The sequence below is a fragment of the Solanum stenotomum genome, chromosome 9 (genome assembly GCF_019186545.1).
Source record: "Solanum stenotomum isolate F172 chromosome 9, ASM1918654v1, whole genome shotgun sequence".
Lineage (NCBI taxonomy): Eukaryota > Viridiplantae > Streptophyta > Magnoliopsida > Solanales > Solanaceae > Solanum > Solanum stenotomum.
The window spans coordinates 9,395,971-9,418,327 of record NC_064290.1 but is presented as its reverse complement, the minus strand read 5'-3'; the positions used below and the strand labels follow the sequence as shown (position 1 = coordinate 9,418,327).

General features: G+C 35.0%; 4 protein-coding genes across 4 annotated transcripts; all 4 read right to left on the bottom strand.

Annotated features, from left to right (window-relative positions):
* Positions 1-2,181: 2,181 nt before the first annotated feature.
* On the bottom strand, positions 2,182-6,079 carry LOC125876620 (plant UBX domain-containing protein 4-like). Its single transcript, XM_049557839.1, has 4 exons — positions 5,550-6,079; positions 4,246-4,519; positions 2,883-2,978; positions 2,182-2,792 (listed from the first exon to the last, which is right to left on the bottom strand). The coding sequence occupies exons 1-4, from the start codon at positions 5,984-5,986 to the stop codon at positions 2,412-2,414; spliced, it is 1,188 nt and encodes a 395-aa protein (XP_049413796.1). The 5' UTR covers positions 5,987-6,079; the 3' UTR covers positions 2,182-2,411.
* Positions 6,080-7,884: 1,805 nt separating this feature from the next.
* LOC125876477 (glycine-rich RNA-binding protein 4, mitochondrial) lies at positions 7,885-9,874 on the bottom strand. The gene is made up of 4 exons (XM_049557663.1): positions 9,722-9,874; positions 9,572-9,640; positions 8,530-8,636; positions 7,885-8,447 (listed from the first exon to the last, which is right to left on the bottom strand). Exons 1-4 carry the CDS (start codon positions 9,849-9,851, stop codon positions 8,334-8,336), a joined length of 420 nt encoding a protein of 139 aa, XP_049413620.1. The 5' UTR covers positions 9,852-9,874; the 3' UTR covers positions 7,885-8,333.
* Positions 9,875-10,190: 316 nt separating this feature from the next.
* Positions 10,191-18,077, bottom strand: LOC125877157 (pyrophosphate--fructose 6-phosphate 1-phosphotransferase subunit beta-like). The gene is made up of 16 exons (XM_049558496.1): positions 17,780-18,077; positions 16,287-16,448; positions 16,044-16,165; positions 15,246-15,299; positions 14,993-15,099; positions 14,799-14,904; positions 14,398-14,461; positions 14,157-14,245; positions 13,584-13,715; positions 13,229-13,399; positions 13,003-13,118; positions 12,761-12,872; positions 12,566-12,650; positions 11,713-11,757; positions 11,250-11,318; positions 10,191-10,628 (listed from the first exon to the last, which is right to left on the bottom strand). Exons 1-16 carry the CDS (start codon positions 17,931-17,933, stop codon positions 10,552-10,554), a joined length of 1,665 nt encoding a protein of 554 aa, XP_049414453.1. The 5' UTR covers positions 17,934-18,077; the 3' UTR covers positions 10,191-10,551.
* Positions 18,078-18,729: 652 nt separating this feature from the next.
* On the bottom strand, positions 18,730-21,871 carry LOC125875998 (protein NRT1/ PTR FAMILY 6.4-like). Its single transcript, XM_049557091.1, has 5 exons — positions 21,724-21,871; positions 21,384-21,504; positions 21,083-21,300; positions 20,265-20,806; positions 18,730-19,917 (listed from the first exon to the last, which is right to left on the bottom strand). The coding sequence occupies exons 1-5, from the start codon at positions 21,724-21,726 to the stop codon at positions 19,026-19,028; spliced, it is 1,776 nt and encodes a 591-aa protein (XP_049413048.1). The 5' UTR covers positions 21,727-21,871; the 3' UTR covers positions 18,730-19,025.
* Positions 21,872-22,357: the final 486 nt, after the last annotated feature.

The following is a 22,357-nucleotide window of genomic DNA, read 5'->3' as shown; positions in this document are numbered from 1 at the left end:
GTTGGATTTTATTTTGTAAATCTTTGTTAGATTCTGACTGTACTACTATAATAGAGCTTGTTGCATTCTAAAGGATACATTTATACCGAGTGTATTAGTGTCTGCACCAAATTAAACAATGAATAACTGTTTTAAAGCCAAATAAGTACATTAATATGAATAGTATCAAATTAGAGAGTAACATTAGTGTCTGCAATTAGAGTAAAACAACTTCATACAGAATTGGGTGAAGAATTAAAACTGTAATTAATGAAACTATCTGCAATTCATTAAATGGTACAATAACAAAGTAGCAGTACATTCACATAGAGAAAAAAAAAACACAAGAAGTCCAAGAAAACTCTTATACTATACTCCTTGATTTGAAATAAAATTATGTTTCTTTGAACTTCACGCCAATATTTGATCTTGGATCATCCCGCAGTTATAATAATACATAAATGTCATTTTAAGAGGCTTTGCTTTCAAGATGATAAATTATACTTAGTACTTCTAATTTTCATCTTTTCGACTTGCCCTCCTCCCTTATCTTATTTAAAGCAGCCACAAAAACTCATCCACCAAATCTTGATTTTCCTCACCAAAGATATCCGCAATTGTATTATATGCCTCCTTTTTAGATATTTTATCTTGTTTCAATTCCTTGATTGTCTTCATGTATTTCCCAAAAACAACCTGATCATCAGGAAAGCGCTTCTGCACTTTGTTCATAAAATCGATACATTGTTTCAAAATAGCCAGATCGGGTCGTATTTGGGATTGCTGATAACAACTCGGAATTGTGGAGGCAAGAAAATTTTATATCTAACTAGTAAATCATGATGGAATTGAAATGGAGTATCTAATTCTGAAATGACATGAGTATCAACATCCAATTTGTCAGTTGAATAATCTCTCATTACTCGGAGGAATTGCTCGTACATTTGTGGGTATAATCGCAGACGACGGATGAAATACGCAGCACCGGCAAAATCCATAGCTGAGAAATTTGTGAGACGTACTTTGCCAAGTGACAAGGGTGAATAGAAGAATTTGTATTTATAATAATAATAATGGTGGCTCTAAATTAATAGTATTTCTTTGTTCTACTAGTGGAACTAGGATTTAAAATACTAATCCTACTCTAAATTGGGATTAATATTTTCTCATCCTATTTCACGCAGGAAAGTTTTATCTGTTAACAACCAAAAAATTCTATAAGCGCATAAGGACAGTGATAAAAAAATATATATATAGCCAATATTCGATTACTTTTTGGATTTAATAACAAAAATAAAAATAATTTTCAAGAGATATTCCAAAAGGATATAATTTTCAAATTCATATGAAACATATGTCCAGTGTGCATGATTAGTTTATTCAGTTATAACTTATTAAACAATATAAGTGGAAACAGCGTATTACTTTATCCTTTTAGCTTATGCGTTCCAACATGATGGGTCATTTGATAGAATGTGTTAGAATAAATAATTTATGTATTAACTTTGTGTATTACTAATATCTTACGTGATACAGTTTTTTAATCTATATATCACTCTATTTGGTATTATGCTATGTATAACTAATACATCACAAATCATATAAGTATTAGCAATGCAAGAGTTCTAATACATGCATTAGCATGGTTAAAGACATAATTAGACCTTAAAACCTTTTCACATCCTTTCCACGGTATTTATGGAGGATATTTCTGTAAATGTTTTTTCTTAGAAATGATGTGTACATATTATTTTAATACACCAAATTAAACGATGGGTAAAAATAATCTCAGCATAATTGATATCAATATTACTACAGAATACACTTTATTCAATACTATTCTTATACATCCTACAAGCGAACCCACCCTCTTGGTTACTGCTAAAATTAGAAGTCTTCTAGCCCCATTGTTGTAACTCAGTATCTTGCATAGAAATTTATTTAGTGTAGACCACTAGAGCTGGCCTTATAATGCCGTTTAATTCATACTTAAGTTAAACATGCAGAGCAAGTTTTGTCCTAAATGTGCTTTCTGTTGGAAGTTGGAACTAAGGTAAAGTTGGGAAATCAGAACAATGCAGACAACATACTCGGTATAATCCACAAGTGGGGTCTTGAGAGGGTGATGTGTATGCGTCTTATCCCTAACTCGTGAAGGTAGAGAGTTTGTTTCCAGACTCTCAACACAAGTAACACATATCATAAGTATGAAAAGGACATGCAATATACAAAACGCAAATTTTAGACGACAATGGAAAGTAGAAGGAACTTTCTGAATGTTGCTCAACTTCAAAAGAGAATTCCATCAGTAGGCTCCAAGAAAAGCTAGCCCTACTTGTGATTAGGAATGTATGTGTAGTTTAAAGATAGCATTGAAATCAGCATGGTTCTGGGTGTAACTGCAGCAGATATAACAGAGAAGTCGTAACCCGCTAAAGTTTCTGAATCACAACTGAATTGGCTAGGCCAGCTTGCTCTACCGTCTGGTCCAGATCAGAGAGTTGTTTGGGAGGAAAGCCCACTGTCTGCAGTTGATAATTCCTTGATCCACCAGGCCTTGATGCATCAATAAACCCTCGAATATCCCTGATTGTGTGTTGGTAGTTAAACCGAGAAACCATTCGTGTACCATCTGCCAACCTTAGTTGAATTGAGGTTGATGGCTGTGACTGATCAACAACTAGGCCCACTGATGGGGATGGAGCTGCGGTGAATGATGAGATAGTAGCGGTTGAGTCTACTTGTTCAGCATTGCTAGTGCTACCTAAAGTTCTTCCCACACCCTGAAATAACGCACGGCGCTTCTCTGGTACCTGCAAATAAGGAAAAGAGTGTTACCATGAAGAGCAAAGGTTTTAGAAGCATAATTGAGAGCCTTTGGTAATAGAGAAATAAGGACGTACAGGGCAGTCCTCCTCTCTCCTTGTCAGATTAACTCGGACAGACGTCCTCCTATCTTCTGGCTCAAGTTCTTTTGGGCACTCGGACTTCCGGATACTCTGAATTACACATACCAAAATATTAAGAGCAAGTGTGGAGAAAGAAAAACACAACATAGAAAAAGCATAAACCAGCTAAAGTCATTGGTGGTTCTGCCTAATAATTGTATCCATAGAACATCTGGCGTGGATAGATAATGAATAAATAGGAGTTAATATAATTCCAATTCCGACAGCATGAAATTACTTCAGGGAAACAGTCATGTGAAAAATAGTTACTATGGAGGATCAGGTTTTAGTGCACTACGCAAAAGAAAAGGGAGTAAGAATAAAGAGTTTAATTCAACTTATTAAGTTCAAGTGTTCAACAACCAGTCACCAAAAAGAAAAGAATAATCATTGTTTCATATTATGTCCTTAATTTTTGCCAATGCAAAGATGGGGGGAAATTGTCAACAACATAAACGACCATAAACATGCAAGATGCAAATTTGACCTGGAACACAACATATGGTTTTCCATATGTTTCTAAGGAGCACCTAAGAAGACTTCAAATTTAGATTCTCAGTTCCTTCCAGTGAAAGATAATGGATCTCCAAGAAAATTCAATACTATAGGCACAAACTTGCTTCAAATTCACTACCTTGGATGAGATTACCTTCGATACACATCAGAATACTTGGGTGGTATGTTCTAAACATGTACTAGCTTGTTACTTTGATTCAAAATTTCCCTTTCAGATAAGAGTTAAGTTAGTACCTTTTAGAGAAAGTTTTAGCTAGTCGCTAACTTTAAACCGAGGTTGAACATTGGGCGACCCGATTAGGATCATAACAGTTATGTAACTAGAGGTCTGACTCTGAAGCATTCAAAAGCAAACAAAATATTCGGGGGAGGGAGTTATTGCCTTAGTAGAAGGAAACCATCCATTCAGTTGTCACCCATAGCTACAGGAAGTAGCTTTATAGCCGACGAAGAATAGGAGAAACAACATAACCTAAAACCCACTATTTTTCCAACCTACAACATGCCTCTTTAATCCTTTTACACATACATATTTTTATTTTTTCCTCCATTTGCGACTTTCTTCATTAGTGCTTAAAGCCCCAATGCACCTTAGAGCTTTTTTGTGTTTTTCACCTTTGATAACACTGTTCACAACAGTTTCAACAAAAAGAGTAGAATGTCACACATTTTTGTGAACACCTTTTCTAACAAAAGGAGGTTTAGTTGACTCAGCTGAGGAGAACATGTGTAGTGAATGTAGAACCAGAAAGATGAGCAACAAAGGAAATATTTGAAGGGTAAAACTCATGACTGACATTACCTCTACGAAAGGGGCATTTTCTGGATCATCAAACCTCCGCAAGGGTCCATCATCAATAGTGAACCCATTGGTCCAGAAAGTGATGGTATGAGTAACACTCTCAGGTGGCTGAGGAGCAGTGGACACAGTCTCACCCGTAAGTCTTCTAGCAGTTCCAATAAAGCTTCTAGAGCCAGATGATGCAGGAGGTCCTTCAACAGTTGCATGTTGTCTAGCTTGATCGAATATTGAGTTCACATCATTTGCCTTAGATGGATCTTGAACAAGCATTCCGCTACAAAAAGATTTTGATAAGCAAATTACTAGCAATAATGCACACTGCGTCTCTACAATACAAGTCCGAAATATTCAAGTGTATCCATGTAACAGAACACCTCAAGAATAAGAATTATGTATTTACAAAGTTTGCTTTCTCCATCTTACATAAACAGAATAAGGAATTGGATGATGCCATCTAGGAACCAGAAACAAATTCTTATAAAGCACTACATGTTTAGTTTTCTTTTCGATGATGAGCACTTTTTCCATATTCCAACAATTTTAAAAATACTTGAATACATGAACAAATCATAAAGCCTTAAACCTGACCAAACCCAAATCGTGAGATTGATAGTAATAGGAATATTTCCTATATTTACACCACGAAATGGTGAAAACAGGTAACATGCAGGACACACTAGTAGGGAAAACACATTGAATCCATAAGTTCGACTCGACCCCATACATCAACGAAATTTGAACCTGATAGTTTCTCAACTCTAAGCAACTCCTCCATAAATACTAGGTCAAGGCTCCATTGGCTTAGACAGCCAAAATTGCAACACACAAACATGTCACATTGATAAGCAACTACATCATGCAACATTGTGATATCAAAATACACATATCAACACACCCGAGAGTGTGACATAGTGATCAGTTATATAGAATGAAGACTATGGAAACCGGGATCCAAATCTTGGTAAAAGCAAAAAAAAAAGCTAGATGATTTGTACTTGGTGGAAGGATATAGGAACCCGGTTGCATTGTCAAGATCAAATTGATCAGACACAACAGTAAATTAAGAATAAACAGGAATGATAAGCATACTGACATCACAATTTTCACATATTCCTCTCATCAAAGGCCTCAAATTTCTGCACTAGTAAATTCAAAAAATATCATACTCAAACACTTTCTCCAATTCCTACTCAAAAACAAACTAATGATAGAACATCAATGCCAATACTTTATTAGTACTAACTAAATATGAATGAAGCAATACAAAGCCAATAGTAAAGTAGCATTAGTATCACCAGTTATACCTTTTTTCTCCACCAGTATAATACTCTTGAGGCTCATCGGAGTCACTCCCAGACCCAGTAACAGGACGACGATTCAGATCAGAGAAAGAGTGAATTCCACCAGTTCTCCTCCCAGCAGCGCCGCGGCTAGAAGTTGGAGGGTTTCTAGGTCGAGGTGGAGAGGAAGATCGCGAGCGCGACGGAGAACGGCCTTGCGCGGCGACGTTAGTGGCGGCGGAAGCAGGGACAGGAGCTTCATCGTCTTCATCAACGGCAGCAGCAGCGGTGGCGGCAAAGGTACTGTTCTCGAAGAAAGTGGAAACAGCAGCATCCAAATCGAAGTTATGGCTTTCAAGGAAGAAAAGGGCTTCAGGTTTAGAAGCAGAAGTAATCTCACAGAATGTGTTGACAAGTTCTTCTCTTTGTGCGTCGGCGGCGAGATTTGCTTGATTTTCCATTTTTTCTGAATTCTGATGCTTCTTCGTCTTCCTCTCTCTCTTTTTAGCTACGACTGTAGAGTTTTGGTATATATTCGTTTCTTCCGCCGAAGATTTGAGTATTTATTTTTTCCTCTTTATTAAATAGGCTTATTATTTTCTACAGTCCAACATCAAGTCTAATAAGCAAAATAATTCTTATTGTATACAAATAGATTTACCTTGTGTTCGAAAAATAAGATTGTGAATTTTTGAAAATAGAAAAAAGAAATATTCCTTTTTATGATATAATATAATATAATGATGTCTAATTGGTAAATATGTCTAACTCTACTTACATTGAGTTGCAATGTAAGAGTACTATTGCAAAAGATCTCTATACAAAATATTGATGGACCTTATTATTCTTTAAAAATTATAATTCATTTCGGATAAAATTATAAGTTAATTTTATCATAATAGGAGTATCTTTTTTATATTTTTTTCCCAACCAGTTTATGGAGTCCAACGCTGGAATCGAGACTTCTAATTAAGGGTGAAGCAGTTCAACCACTGCACCACAATTCATGTTGGTTATCATAACATTTAGGGGTCGTTTGGTGTAAAGGATAAATATCAAATAGTCGTGAGATTAAATTATAGTGACACTTAATTTGTTGTTTGGTTGGCAAGTTCGGAATAACTTATCCCAAATTAATAAAAGTATTGGAATAAGTTATTTCTCCCTTGGGTGCTATAGTAATTACAGGATAACTTATCTCAGGATAAAATATGTAGATGACAAAGATATCTCTTTAAACCCTTTTTTATACCTCACTTTTCACATTCATGTATATTTACATTATTTTCAATATCATGTATAATAACATTCACAACCTTCACTACTCCTTATTTTTAGGGAAAATGTCTGAAATATATCCGAACTTTGATCGAAATTGATGTAACGATACCAAACTTTGGAAATGACCTTTTACCCCTGCACTATTTAATAGTGTATTTTAAAGGTATATATGTGTCTACGTAGACATCATAAATATTACATAATTATAAATAATAACGTGTCCACGTGGGCACATATATACATTTAAAATACACTATTAAATAGTGCAGGGAGACAAAAGGTCATCCATAAAGTTTGGTATCGTAACAACAATTTTGGCCAAAGTTAGAGTATTTTTCAAACCATTTTCCCTTATTTTTATGATAATTCTTCATATTTTTCAATTAAAAAATTACATTATATAACTATTATTTTTATTTATGAATTTATTTGACTAATTCTTATGTTTATTTATATTTTGATTTCTCATAAATCTTTTTTACTTTTACATATTTAAGGTGAAAGTTCTATTTTTAAGCTAAACAAAAAGAAATAAATTAAAATACATATGATACCAACATGGGATGCACACACAAAAATATTTAAGCTAAATAAGATGAAAATTTTATTTTTAAGAATAAACAACTAAAGCTTGCAAGTAAATATAAAAAAAAAAACTAAATAAAGTGAAGGGTATTTTTGTAAACAAAAAACATATTCTTAAAATTTATGCAATGCATATTATTTTAGAATACAACCAATCAAACACTCAATAAAAAATAATCTCAACATAACTTATCTTACCAGAACTAATCTCATCATAACATTTTTTTTTATCTTAACCAGGTAAAAGTCTTAATATTGGCTTTATAATCGATTAAAATTATGTTTAAAATATGAGTATGAAAGAGATGTGATTGCCTGATTGACCAGGTTCAATAACATCAATGAAAATTTCTATTTGATTTTAATTTAATGAAACTAAGCTTTTATAATAGTTTATGACATTTTTCGATTATTAAGCATCAATGATAGAACAAATAAAGCCAAAATGTGGCAAGTTAGTTATGCTATCTTTCTTTCTTTTCTTTTTTGACAACACCAAACAACCTTACTATATTAATGAATATAAATTCAACATACGTTTGATTATCAATTTACAATTCCGCTTAACTAATGCATGTATAAGTTATGATGAATAACTAATACATGAATTACTAAATCTTACCTGCGTAACTATAACCAACAACCAAATGAAGGGTACACAAAGAGAGCTGCACCAATTTCCTGGTTGCAGCATAAGATTTCTAATTGTTTTGTGGTAGTATAGTAAGTACAAACTCAAGTCAACATAATGTGAATTCCCACAAGACCACCCCAGCACTAGCTTCATTTCCTGGTAGCTTTTGCAAAGAACGAACGCCTTTTATTAAGCGTTCATGGAGGTAATCAGGTAATTGATCCAGTAACATAAGGTATATTCACCAAACCAAAAAAATGCTGCAGAAAACCACTCCTCAATGCCAGGGACACTACCGCAAACAAAACTCAACGAGTTTTTCTATCAGCATTTCCAGTGCCTGTAAGTCGGGGAACAACAACAGGTGCACCGCGGACCTTTTCAAGGGCAAAGCTTACCCTCAATGGACGACCTAGAAAAGCCTGAAATAAAACTAATGTCATTTTGAGATTCTATGCCATTGTGACAAGACTGAAATATCACAGTATATAGTTGTTAGCTCACCTTTCCATCCATGGAGTCTTTTGCACTGCTGGCCTCTTCGTCTTTTGAGAAGTAAACAAACCCAAATCCCCTTGATCGACCAGTTTCCTTATCATACATTATCCTTACTAGACATGAAAACACAGATATTCAGGCAATTTAAGTTCAGCTCAGAAATAGTGGGAATGTACATACATGTTCATACAAAAAGAAACAAGAAAATGAAAATCTTGACAATCAGTAATATCGTGCAAGACAATGTTACTGATTAAATGTTGAAGATAATTTAGGGACAGCTCATTTAAATAATGTGATACTAAACCATTAAGAATTCTGCAACAGACCTCCTTCATCCCACGGGAAGCGCATCTTAAAGCTGATTCTTCCAGTTTATATTTTGAGTGAAGCAGAACCAGGGGGGACTATATTGGTAGCCTATGTTTGAAAAATATTTCTCAAGACTGCACACCATTGCTTGATGTGGTCAATTTTGTCTCTAATAAGCTACAAGTAAAGGCAGAGAAAGTTGGTCAATAAGTCTCTAATAGTGAGTCCTTTCCAGTTGAAAAATCTCTAGAAACCGTGTTCTTGAGGTAACATGGAAAGGCAATTCAAGAAAGGACACTTGGTAAAAGACAAACAATATTTCTCGTGAATGGCAGCCCCATTAATCATTAATCATTGGCCACTACTTTTCCAGTCAACTGTGCTCTACTAATTTTAATACCGTCTCAGAGTCATCCGTTGCTTGCAGAAGATTTTCTTGCCCTGAACCTTTCAGGTATATACTTTGTTCAAATTATCTGCTAACTTTCGTCTTTTATCATATACTATGATTTAAGGTTCATTGAAATTAATACCATGAGCTTAATCTTTTATAAGCTGACCGCTACACGCTGGTGTTACCTAGCTCCTTCATGCCCTCAATAGTACAGACACTTGCACCTTCCGTAAAGAAGTAATTCCATTGAGGCATTTTATCAAATACATAGAGTGCAACATAAATATACCTTTGTTCCTGAAGAAACAAACTGTAATGTAAATCATTAGCAATTTGTATTACCTTCTGTTACTTGCCCGAAAGAGGAGAATGCATCACTGAGCGATTTTTCATCCACAGACCATGACAAACCTGCAAATGCTTACAATATGATAAACTGATATATATATACAGATGAAATGATAAAAATAAGCGAAATTGAAATCATAGTACCAGCGACGAAGAGCTTGTTATTGGGAGGTAGAGAAGAAGATGAAGGAGGAGAGCAATACAATCGTCCATTCACAATATTATTTGGGAGTCTTACAACTCTTCTCGACAACTCTATCAAAATTCCCTTCATTTTTTCTTTCTTTAAACTTGCTTCTTCTAACTTTGTTTTTATTTTAAGAACATCCAATTTTTTTGTTGAAATGCCTATTAAATGTTTGATAAATGGAAAACTAGCAATAAATTACTCCCTTAAGAAAATTATTCATTCCTAAAAAGTAATAAGTATTTTTACTAATCTTTACAAAGAAATTGATCTTTAATAGTTTTTTAGTTACAAAATTTCATTTATTTAAATAAGGATAAAATGGAAGAGAAAAATCAATATCTTCTAAATTTTGTGAAATACCACTTATTTTGAAACGAAATGAAATGGTAAAACACAACAGTTTATTTTGAAATGGAGTGAGTAGTAGTTAAACAAAGGCATGACAAGTGTACACTTTGGCTGCCCGTTCGTCAGGCTACACAAAATTATAATGCTTAGTAGTAGAGAGCATCTCTTTTAGCTTCAGAAATGTGCTAGCTGCTAGTATAGAAACCAGAAATCTACAGCAGGACTAAAACAATTTTCTCAAAAGATAATGTTGAATAATGTGAATAACTTTTTTTCCCGTCCAAGAATAAGATGAACAATTCTCCAAGAAATAACCATCATGTTGTGACTGTAAGCAAGTTTCTGCCATCTGCTGAGTCCATTTGCTATATAGGATGAATGTGCTTTGATGAAAATGTCAAAGGAGCAGAAGTTCGAGTTCAGATTTGGGAATCAATTAAGCTTTGGCTCCCAACTCCAGCATTAAAGTGTGATTGGTTTCATTTGATGTTGGGCCAACAAATTGAAGTGGACCTGCTCACAAATACATAAACAAGAAAAAATAAGCACACAATGAACACAAACCATCGAACGCCTATGCAGAACTTACAAATCATCCTAAATAAATAAAAATAGAGTAAACAGGGGAGTCGTTGCTGGAACCAATGCTCTTTGGTTGCAACTACAACAACATAGCCTGTGTAATAGCTCAAGTGATGTTTGAGAGTGTACGCTGACCTTACCCCTACCTTATAGGGATAGAGATATTGTTTCCGATAGAGTGTTCCTTAGTTGTAGAAGAATAACAGTGTGTCAACAGGATAATCAGATATATGATTTGCTAATATCATTATGTTTTCTCACTTGATGTACTCAATGACGGTTCATTGCAGCGAATATGTTACTTGTGAGGTACTTTTGTATCAGTGAGAGGGTATATTGGCAACCATACCCAATAAAGATTGTGCCAGATGAAAAGTGATACCACACAACCACAAAATTTCAAATTAACAAGGACATCAATAGCCTAATTAGCTCTGTATGTGGAAAAGAAAAATCTCAACGTTGTGGCTAATACATGCTTTTAAAGGTTAAAATTCAAGTATTGAATAAGAAGGACTTAACACGTTTCTAGAAACAATAATAAAGACATACCAGGGCTGAAGTATCGATTCTTTAGAGCCCACTCTTCTCGCAAGGAAGCAAATTTTTTGAAAGGAGCACCTGGGAATTGAACAGTTGTGAGGCTTTAACTACCCAAAAATTACAGCAGAAAGGATTCTACTAAAAGATACTCCTTTAATTCCATATTAACTGAAGTTTTTAGGCTTTTTTCATTGTTCAAAATAATTGAATTGTTCAAGATGGATGTTTCAAAAAAATTTAATTTGTCCTTTCATTTATTGAAGTTCTATATTTTCTAGGAGATAAATTACTCTACTTATAAAGTTATACTTGTGATTTCACAAAAGGCAATAGTGAAAATTATGGTTTAAATTATGTCCTTTAATTATTATTTTTAATATATGTACATTGCCTCACAAATCAGTGAATATGGAATAGAGGGAGTAGTAAGTAATCATAGCTTGTATGATTCATAGCATAATGGAGCTTTTACCTTCTAGTTCCACCATTGCCTTCTTAATCACAGGCTTGAACTTACCTGCAAAAGTTTCACTTTATCACAAATATAGCATGGAATCTTAGCCAAAACATGACAGGCCTGGAAGGCGAGGGCAGACCTAGTGTCTATATAGGACCACTGCTTTCCGCTCTGAACTTGTATATATATCTGAAAATCCCTGATCATTGGTATTTATTAAGAGAATCGAACCCACAGCTTCAAATTACCAGTGGCTATAGTGGAAGCTACTCGAACTAGCTTTGAGAACTCGAATTACTGATTTTACATCCTAGATCTACTCGTACTGAGAGGCTCATAATGTCATCGAGCTAAATACTACTATTTAATGTGTGACTCTTAACACTCCAAGGACTTGTCTATATAAATTTGTTATGGATCATCATATAAGTGAGGGGTGTCAATCCCCCCGAAGGCTCAAACACAGAATCTCTTAGTGTGAAACTTTCATATGATGTAAGCTAGGTACTTTTCCGTTATTATAATTACTTGTGCAAACATTTGGCTGTTCCTTGTCAATTCAGTTTTTATTTTTGCTTTGTTTTGGAAAATGGTTTCCATATACACTGGAAGGACTAAGAAAGGCACTTGTCCTTAGTTGAGTATTGCCTGAGTATATGCTTTAAATGACTAAGTAGATGCTTCAGAATAGAAAAATTCAAATAGTTTCTTTTAGCACTAAGGTATTCAGCTAAAATAATTCAAACAAAAGAGCAAGAGTCTGAACAGCAAAATCAGGCACTTCACGGTTCTAAGACTTTTGCTTATCAATAGGGAGAATATACCATAACACCATATTCAATGAACAAGAGAGGAAGGAGGTTGATACCATGTCTCCTTTCCACATCCATCAAAGATGTTAGTGCTGTTCCACCGACTGTCCAGTCTTCAACTGGACCTTTCAAATTTCCCACCTATATATGAACAAGTGTGTCAGTATAAATTGCAATTATCTACGTAAAGATAGTTACGTAAAAGGAAGGGAGAAAGGAGGGAAGATATAAGGAGGCATGGAAACACCGACAGAGGAAATCAAGCCTGTTTTGCCAGACTGAAGAAGTGCTCCAGCCCCATAACCCAATGCATAGCAATAGTTGGAGTCAAAATTTGAAGGCAAACCACATCTACCCTCGTAACTACAAAGCAAACAGGGTCAAGTACGAACTATTATCAGGATAAATTAAGGAAAGCAGTTCTAAGTACTCGTATCAATTATAGGTTATTGAAACAGAACAGCACAAGTCAAATGTAAGGGGCATCAATTACCCGAAAAAATGAGACTGCCCTTTGAATTGTTTGGTATATGAACCTTCCTTCCTCTTGCTTTCGAGTTCAGCTTCCACCATTTGAATAAGCATTTTCTCAGTTTCTATTTTGGCAACCTGTAGAAATTGCAAAAGAAAATGTACTATAAGACAAAGAACATAGTATGCCTTGACTACATGAGCAGTTGTCCTATTTGCCTGACTTCCATCGAACTGAAGGAGAGTACCTGGACATTTCCATGTGGATCTCTTTCAAGAAGTAACTGCTCCTGAATTGCTTGTGGTAGGAGTTCAAAGAGATCGTGAGACTGGCATTGGAGTTTCTTTTTCCAACTGCCAGCTTCATCAATAACATCATGAGCCAGGATTTCATTGAGCTCTGCAATCAACTGTTGCACCTGCAAATAAGAGAGAATCTTAACAACACTTTATTGATTTTTTCTGTTCATAATGATAAACGAATCAACTAAATCAGATGCAAAAGACAGAACAAGCTGAAAGGAGAACTGAGTGAAATGGAGGTAAAAAGTTATACAACAAGAAATAGAGGGAGATAAGATTTCTACAATTAAAAGTTTGAACCTCTGGAATGAAGTCAATCAGGCCTTCGGGTATTAGTATAACTCCATAATTATAACCAAGTTTTGCTCGTTTACAAATTACTCCTACGATGTAATCTGTAACACTTTTAAGTGTTTGCTTTTGGGCTGCAACCTGTGGCAAAACAGTACCTTTGTCAATATTAGGGAAAAATCACGAAACAGTTCCTATAAAGTTAATTCTAACTAAGATACTTGGCATGATCCTCTTTACAGAATAGTTCTCAGGAAAAAAAAGTCATGAAAATGGAATTTTAATGCAATCATCTCGATGGCATACACTGAAGTCCCTACCTAGTAATTTAAGTAGTAGAGTTAAGGCTTTTCCTTAGACATAGTATACAATAGAAACTTAGAGAAACTCTGAATAAAATTGAACTTCCAAAAATAATCCATTACTCCAAAGAGTTTCTTCATCACAAATTTATTCAAACTGTGCATTTGTAATGAACTCTAGGAGAATACTGAATTCTCTCTTCAAGTTTTGGGCACATATAAGTGTAATATGTTGCATACATGCATGAAAAATATGTTCAATGATTTGGAAAACAATTACCTCTTCGCCAATGATGGTAATATTTGGATGGGTTTGAAGAGCACACTCCAATGTGATGTGTGATGCAGCACGGCCCATAAGCCTTACAACTAGAGAAACCATAAATTGCTTGATAAAAAGAACATGAATAATAGTATTGAGAGTTAAAATTATAAATTTATTTAGAAGAAACAAGTCCTAGTTCTCAAAGTTACGCATGTATAAAGTAGTATCCCAAGTAGTCCACAATTTATGTACTTACAGTGATAGTATTTTCCTGTTGAACGAGCATCTATCATGACATTTCCAATCATTTCTGCATATATCTGCACCGAAATTCTGAAGTTGGATAATCTCTATCTATACATTCCATAGATAGGAGTAACCTACCGAAGTTATCAAATTTGTGTGATAATATGTCATTACTAAGAAAACAAAGAAAGCAACAAGGTTTGGGTGAAATACTTCCATAACAGTTTGAAAATAAGACAGACATAGCATAAAAATATTCTGAAGTAACACCATTTCAAAGTGTTTCTCATACTAGAAGTAACAAAAACTAAAGGTCAAGAGAGAAGTGCTACCTAGATGTTATTAATAAAAATAATGTGAAGTAAAATGGAACTAAGATGTAGGAAATAAGGCAAAAGGGAAAACAATTACCTTGCAAGCAGTATCAAATCCAAAACTAGTAGGAACTTCTTTGCTTTTCAAATCACCATCAATTGTCTTCGGGCATCCAATAACCCGTGTTTTCAGACCTTTACCCCTTCAGTCGCACCAAATAAACAAAGTTCCGTGAGAAGAACGCCAATGACGACTACCATGAGCCAGTCCAATATAATGATAATACTTACCTGAAGTTCTCAGCTAGAAGACAAGCATTTGTATTTGAATCATCTCCACCAATCACAACAATCCCATCTAAGTCAAGTTTCTTAGCTGTTTCTGCAGCTTGATTAAACTGTAAAATGAAGAAGGAAACAAAATCATTATGCAGACTGAGTTACAATGAAGCATAGTTTGCGTAGAATAAATAGAAGAAATAAAAAGAAGTTGATAGGTGATGAAGTGAAGAACTATTTGAATATGAAAGAAAAGAAAGATAACCTGTTCATCACTTTCTATCTTGTCTCTACCACTACAGATCATATCAAAGCCACCCTGTCAAAATATTATCAATGAAAGATGTTCTACAGAAGTAAAATCAGGCAGTAAATCAAAAAGAGAAAACAATAAGGATAAAATATCCACTAAACCAAAGGTAGAGGTTTAGCTTAATCAAGTTGCAAAATTCAAACAATTCTGATCAATTCACGGCAGCAGTCTCTAGGATAACCAGTCGCAGAAGAGGTAAAACACAACAGACAAAGCTTCTCAAATTGACGTATGCTGAAAATATCCATGCCATATGGGGAGAAAGGAACTACCGTATTTTTTAAGGAAAAAAAAGGGGAGCTTGAAAGCATTGCCAGAGAAATAGTATGTGTCTTCAATGTGAGGGCTGAGGGTGCATTACAAATTTACTACAGAAACTCATAGACTAAATTGGAAGTCAATTTGAAGTTTATAATGATACATCTAGAAAGGTAGCACTGATGTGTAGGATGATGAGAGTGTGTATTATCCTTGAGATTAATTAGCTGTGACATGCTATGCTAAGCAATGTGATGTCCTTACTTGGTGATTAATGAAAAGTTCAATTACAAAAAAAAAAAAAAAGAGTTGCAAAGTTCCCACATCAGAAACTAAATAGGCGGCCATCATATTGTTACAGATAAGTCTAGATAGAAAAATATTTTTTCCATAAAATTCCATAAGCATAATTTGTTAGAGAAAATTTTGTTTGGAACATGTGCAAACAAAGACCATGTATATTAACTGGATGATGGAAAGTAAATTTCTTACTTGATTTCTGTAAGGATAAACAAAATCCGTTGTCAACTCTACATATTTACAGTTCATTATCCCTGCTGGACCTCCCTTGAATCCATAGAGTGTGCTATTTTTCGTTTTCTCCTGCAAATAGTCTAGAAGAAAAATAGTCTACTAATTGCTGAGATACACGCTTAGGTACTAATAACTATACATATGCACAGAACTGCAAAAAGGTAAATACCATTAAGCAAGAACTATTGGAAAAGAACTCACCAAAAATTCCAGAGATGACATTGTGCCCACCAGGAGCCTGTCCACCGGACAATACAACCCCGATTTTAAGAGTATGATCCAATGCAGCCCCAGATGTGTGACCTGGAAGTAACGACACGGAAGGCTGCCCAAACAGATTTGGAAAAAGCTTTGCAATTTCACCTACAATAATGATGTTAAAATGTATATGAAGCTAAGCATGAAAAAAGGCTTGTTTGTAACAGAACATTTAGCATTGTTCTATTTCTTGGGCTAATGAGATCGGAAACTGAACATGTGTGACGTCTTTATATGGAAAACTTACCTCCATTTTGAGCACAAAATTAGATTAGCCTCGTTTGTTTGTCATTACTTGCTTCAAATTTTCAAACTGGCTATACCACACTAAAGCTCTTCAGTTAAAAAAAGGTATAAAATTCTTTTAAGAGGATAGTACCTTGTGTTGGTGCTATATTCAAGATGAAATTAGCTCTAATCCTCCCCTCCCCACCTAATTTGGCACGGAACTCACGGCCATCTCTGGGAAAACCACACGACTAATAATAACCATCACTAAGTAAAAACCTAAGTTTGTGCTTCTTTGATATAACATTCGGATAATTTTTATTTAGTCCAGAATTAGATAGGCCTAACTTTGGTACCAAGTATATAAGAAGATAGAGTCCTTATAAATCTACTCATTTACTAGTTACTTATACTACCACATAAATAAATGCTTCTATGTATCATATTATATGATAGTATTTAACATTCTATAAATACTATTGGTATCTAGTGGTCTTCAACTACCATTCCTATACAACAATATAAAACAGGAATGTTAAAGCTAATGAGTTTCCAGATATATAATGGTGTCTATTTTTTTGTACCGAGTTATGAGATAGAGTGTCATATTAAATAGAATGAATGTAATCTCAGTGTTTCCTTCTGTTTTTTTTTTCAAAAAAAGTTTCAGATCATCAAACATCTAATCAACTTATATCATAGATGCAGGCCTATTATCAAATTATGAAGCTTGCCAATTAATCGAAATCCATAAAACTATCTATAAACCAACTAGAGAGTAGAGACTAGAGTAAGAAGTTAGTTATAATGCTCATGCTACACATCAAGCGAATGTCAGATTATTTCCATTCCCTTTGACATTTAATGGTACACTTTTTATTTTGTTTTTTTGATAACCTTGCTTCAGGGCCAACTTGCGTGCATACATGTCAAACATCCATCAGCTATAGGTATCAGGTAACTCTATCCACCAATGCTATAACAGATGAAGGGAATCACCTCATGCTTTTTGTCTCTGCTGAGGTTTGAACAACGGCACTCATTTTTTTTCCCTTTTTTAAATACGAAACACAATGGATGAACTAAAAATTCAAAAATAGAAAGCAACTACACAATTGAAAACCGAGAAATAGCACGTTCGAATAAGTTAAATTACACTGCGCATAAAACATATTTTCCTCTTATAACGATAGAAAAGTGAGATTAACCTGGATTTCCAGCGGCTGAGCTAGGAGGGCCATCAATGACTGAAAAGGGCTTTTTGAGGACAGAAGGCAGAGGAAGTGATACAATAAGACGGTTGTGTTGGACTTCGCTGTACGACGAGGTCGATCGTCCGGGGCCGACGGCTGTTGCTGCCATGTTTTTCGTGCTTAACTAATTGATCCTGTGGAAATGTGTGTGTGACGACAAGGAGAAGATGAGAGATGTGAGAAAAATGTGAAGTTTAATTATTTTTTTCAAGTGAAATCGTAGAAAGAGGAGAGTTAGTTATGATTTTGAATGCTGCCACTTTTGAACTATTCTAAAGCCGGGGAAGTGGTGCTATAGCTATTCACGGGCTCGGGCTTGCTCCAGCAGGAGAAGGAAATTTATGAAATTTGAAATACTTAATTTTTAGCAAACGTTTGACGATAATCACTTAATTTGAAATTTATGAAATTAGAATTGAAGATAAAAATGTACTACTATTTGGTTAGAGTATATATTTTGTATTGAAATTTATTTATACATATTAGAAGTAGTTTTCAAAAATTTGGAATCCAACTTCTAGCCCGTTTGATCATGCTTCTAAAATTAATAATTTATTTTGAACGAAGAAAAAAACTCGAAAGTGCTTTTCAGAAAAAGTATATTTAGTGAGAATCGATTTGTGTTTGACTAATAAATTTTAAAAAAATACTTCTAACTACAAATTAGAATGGCTGATACTTATCTATAGGCATAGTAAATTTCAGATGATTAATTGTTTCTAAATGAAGTGCTTATAAAAAGATCTCTCTCTAGTGGTTCAAGTGTGAAACAAAGCAGAACAATGTGCAATTTCTAGTGAAGGTGACGATCACTAATTTCGGTTAGTCGTTATTGCTTATGTTAAGGTATTTATTGTGATCGCGATAGAAGGACAAATGTATGAAGTCAATAAAGAATGTTGGTATGTTTTAAAAAAAATGAATGTTGTTATGCTATTTACTTAAAACAAGAAATATGACCAGGTTTCTAACTTCAGCATGATTTGAAGTGTGTCAATATCACGTTGTGCTTTCTGAATTGATCATATTTCTGCACTCTAATAGAACATCCGATGTATCAGGAAAAGAAAAGAAGTTTTTAATCTAAACAGAACTCAAGACTTGTTGCAAATTTGTACTATTGATGTCTTTGATAACTGAATACGGTCCTATAGTACAAACTCTGGAAATGAATGATTCGTTGAAAGCTAATATGCTGTATTTAAGCTTCCACCTTCTTGTCTGCTTCGAGTTTCTTTTCCTTGTTGTCGAGGGTCAAATCCTTCCAATTCCCAAGCTCTTCCGCAGAATACTCAATACTGCTAAGGTTCTGCACCTTGTATTGGTGTTTCATTGAAAATGCAATGAAAATCAAGAAATTAATTACTCCAAGAACTGCTAGCAACCAGTAGAATAAATCCAGCTTTCCTTTGTTTAAATTGCTTTTAAGCCATCTTCCTTTTGTTGCTTTCTGTACAAGTGACACTAGCAAGCTACTCACGAAATATCCCATCGAGAGTGTGCTGAGAAATAGGCCCGTGCTCATAGATTTCATCCCTTCGGGTGCCTCCCTGATGAAAAATTCTAGCTGTCCTACATAGGCAAAAGCTTCCCCAGCACCTACAATGAAGAATTGAGGGACTAACCAAAACGCACTTATATTGAACTTGTGATGGATGGCATGTTCCCTCCGGCGTTTTTCTACCAAAGCTGAAGCTACCATACCAACAATAGAGAATAGTAGTCCAATTCCAACTCTCTGAAGGCTTGTGATTCCTTGGGTGTTGTGAGTGATTTTTCTGGCGATACGTACAATGACTCTTTCATTTATGGAAGTAAAGAGAAGTATGCTAATAAAGAGAAAGACGGATAAGGAGCCTGCAGGGACGGCAAAGTTGCCAACTTTCCGGTTCATGAAGGTAGCTTGTTCAATGGTGAAGGTGTTCATCTGAGAGTATACTGTCCAAAAAAGTATGCATGTAGACCATATGGGAATCAATTTAAGCACCATTTTCACTTCTTCGACTTCTGTAACCGTTGAAACTATCCACGGGCTCTTGCTATCCTCATTTGCAGCTGCAGAGTCATCAAGAATGGCTGCCTTGTCAAGACACCTATTTGTTAACAAGTACTGGTTAGCTTCTATTAATATCAAGTAATTGTTTTTCACTTCTAGTTTCATTTGATGATTTCTTAATTTGTACTAAAACTACTACATTCAGGTTAATCCTGTCCGTATATGTTAAAAATTCAGCGACTACATTATGATGCAATTGCCTGTGAATATATGTTGATTGAAGATTCCACACTTGTGATGTCTATTGCCCATTTTGTGCATTCTGTTTGGGTTGACTAGCTCTGCCTAGCAATACCGGGATGCCATCCTATGTTGGGATGGTCTAGTCCATGATCTTCTATGTTTATCGGTGTTTTACATCGATAGTAGATAATAGTCGCTTACCTCAACATATGTGTATGTGGGACTTTTGCATTGTGATATTCATTCAAGAAGCCAGGATCAGAAGGGTAGGTAAGCTTTCTTTTCCTCCAAGCTAAAAGTAGAACTCTCCATATGATAGTCAAAGGACTTCCTTGAGGCTTCTTGAATCTATACAACGTCGTTCCACCAATCAATACAGCAACTCCGAGGACCATCGTGCCTGCTGATATCCCATATCCCCATGCTCTTCCTACATTGTCTTGTAAATACACCAACACAGTCACTGCAAACAGAGAACCTAGGCTTATGCAGAAATAGAATCTATTGAAGAAATATATCATGGACTTGTTCTCCTTGGGATCTGATGAGTCAAATTGGTCTGAACCAAACCCGGAGACATTTGACTTGATTCCACCACCACCAAGAGCTAGGATGTATAGCGCCGTATAGAGAAGAGCAAGCTGCTGGCCACTGGCTTCAATGCAGTGACCACCTTTTCTTGGGTTACATTCAGGGGGCTTCATGCTTGGAATGGATGTCGCCAGTGTCAACAGCGTAACCCCCTGGTTAGACACAATATACATATGATGAAAGCTCTCGTATATTAAAACGGTATTTTAGTACTTCTTTAATGGACAATAACATGTAGAAGAAGTTCTAAGAGAAACAAGATTTACATGTAATTCATTTAAGTGTATTGCAAATCTTTTACCAGTTCGAAAACCAGACATGTAGGCTACATATTGTCTATTAGTATGAACACCCTTTTTGCCATTTCAGATTTTCCTTGTTGATATACGAAACAACTTCTCTATCTTTAATTTGCTCAAGAATCTTACCACAGCAGCAATTGAAGCAAAGATTGCAACAGTCAGATAACGTCCGAGTTTAGCATCTGCCAAGAAACCACCTAGAAGACCAAGAAGATTAAGTGTCCCCATGAAATTGGTGACAATGTTGGCAGATTTGGAGGATGGAAGATGTAAATCTCCAACCAAGTATGTGACTAAATTCATCGAAATCCCCATAACACATACCCTTTCTGATAGCTCAGTTCCTACAATAAAAATTTCAGTTATATGACTACAAAAAACATTACACACTCAAGATATTAGACAAGTTCTATATTAGGAAGGTCACCTAGGATAAGTCCTGCAGCTAGCCATCCCCCTGTCCTAGACTTATCGGCTGGGTTTCCTCGAAAATCAACCAGATTACCATCTTCTGCACCATCTTTTCCAGCATGGTTATCAACCAAAACCTGTACATGATTAAATGAAAGCTTTGATGAGATATGTAAGCAACAACAACATACACAGTGTAATTATTCCACCACAAGTGACGGCTAGGGAGGATAAGATGTATGCAGACCTTAACCCTACTCTTTCTTGAAGTTATTCGAAAAAGAGTTGCAAGAAATATGTAAGCATAGACATAATTATATTCTATAAAATGGAAGAGAAAATCTGAATCTAATTACCATTGCTGTAATAGGGCCTCCAGAGAGAAGGAGATGCTATTATATTTGGATTCTGAACTTTCTAGTTTAAAGAAAAATATGAGAATAAAGGCCAAAAGATAGAAAGGTAAACTGTAGCAGCATTGCTACATATGTGTTCTAAAGTTGGAAGGTATTGACTGATTGCAGCAGGTTTGTTTGTATTTGAAAGCATCATTTTGTGGTCGAAAAAGTTTACAATCTATTAGATTGGAAAATTGACATATCTTTGAATGTACATGGTTGTTCTTATCTCTTCACAATGGGACCAGTTGTCATAATTCTCACTTTTATTTACAAAAAAAATTACATTTGGTTAGTTTAAAGCTTTTGAGCTTTGATAGTGAATTGACACAGGCTAGATAGATGGAGAAGCAGTTGATATAGGTTCGTATATATATCTTATGTGTAAAAATGAAAATTTCTTGTAAAAAGGACGTAACGACTAAAAAAGAAGTTTGTAAAGGACAGAGAACTCATGCTTAGTTGTGAGGTGAAAATCATGTTAAATTTCAGTAACAGAAAAAAAAAAAAAAAAAAAACCTCTTTTTAGTTTGTTAACGTATATTTTTTGTTGTGATTTCTCGTGTTATTGGAAGAAACGGTCTACTGTGTA

Coding starts and splice junctions, on each gene's coding strand:
- LOC125877157 (XM_049558496.1), bottom strand. CDS start 17,933: ATGGCAGCAACAGCCGTCGGCCCCGGACGATCGACCTCGTCGTACAGC. Junction 16,449..17,779: donor CTCAGCCGCTGGAAATCCAG/GTTAATCTCACT, acceptor TCATTATTGTAG/GTGAAATTGCAAAGCTTTTT. Junction 13,119..13,228: donor ATCCACATGGAAATGTCCAG/GTACTCTCCTTC, acceptor CAATTTCTACAG/GTTGCCAAAATAGAAACTGA.
- LOC125876477 (XM_049557663.1), bottom strand. CDS start 9,851: ATGAAGGGAATTTTGATAGAGTTGTCGAGAAGAGTTGTAAGACTCCCA. Junction 9,641..9,721: donor TAACAAGCTCTTCGTCGCTG/GTACTATGATTT, acceptor AAGCATTTGCAG/GTTTGTCATGGTCTGTGGAT. Junction 8,448..8,529: donor AAGACTCCATGGATGGAAAG/GTGAGCTAACAA, acceptor GTTTTATTTCAG/GCTTTTCTAGGTCGTCCATT.
- LOC125875998 (XM_049557091.1), bottom strand. Junction 21,301..21,383: donor AGCTGCAGGACTTATCCTAG/GTGACCTTCCTA, acceptor TTTTTATTGTAG/GAACTGAGCTATCAGAAAGG. Junction 20,807..21,082: donor TTGCTTCAATTGCTGCTGTG/GTAAGATTCTTG, acceptor GTGTCTAACCAG/GGGGTTACGCTGTTGACACT.
- LOC125876620 (XM_049557839.1), bottom strand. CDS start 5,986: ATGGAAAATCAAGCAAATCTCGCCGCCGACGCACAAAGAGAAGAACTT. Junction 2,979..4,245: donor AAAATGCCCCTTTCGTAGAG/GTAATGTCAGTC, acceptor TGTGTAATTCAG/AGTATCCGGAAGTCCGAGTG. Junction 2,793..2,882: donor GGAGAGAGGAGGACTGCCCT/GTACGTCCTTAT, acceptor CCTTATTTGCAG/GTACCAGAGAAGCGCCGTGC.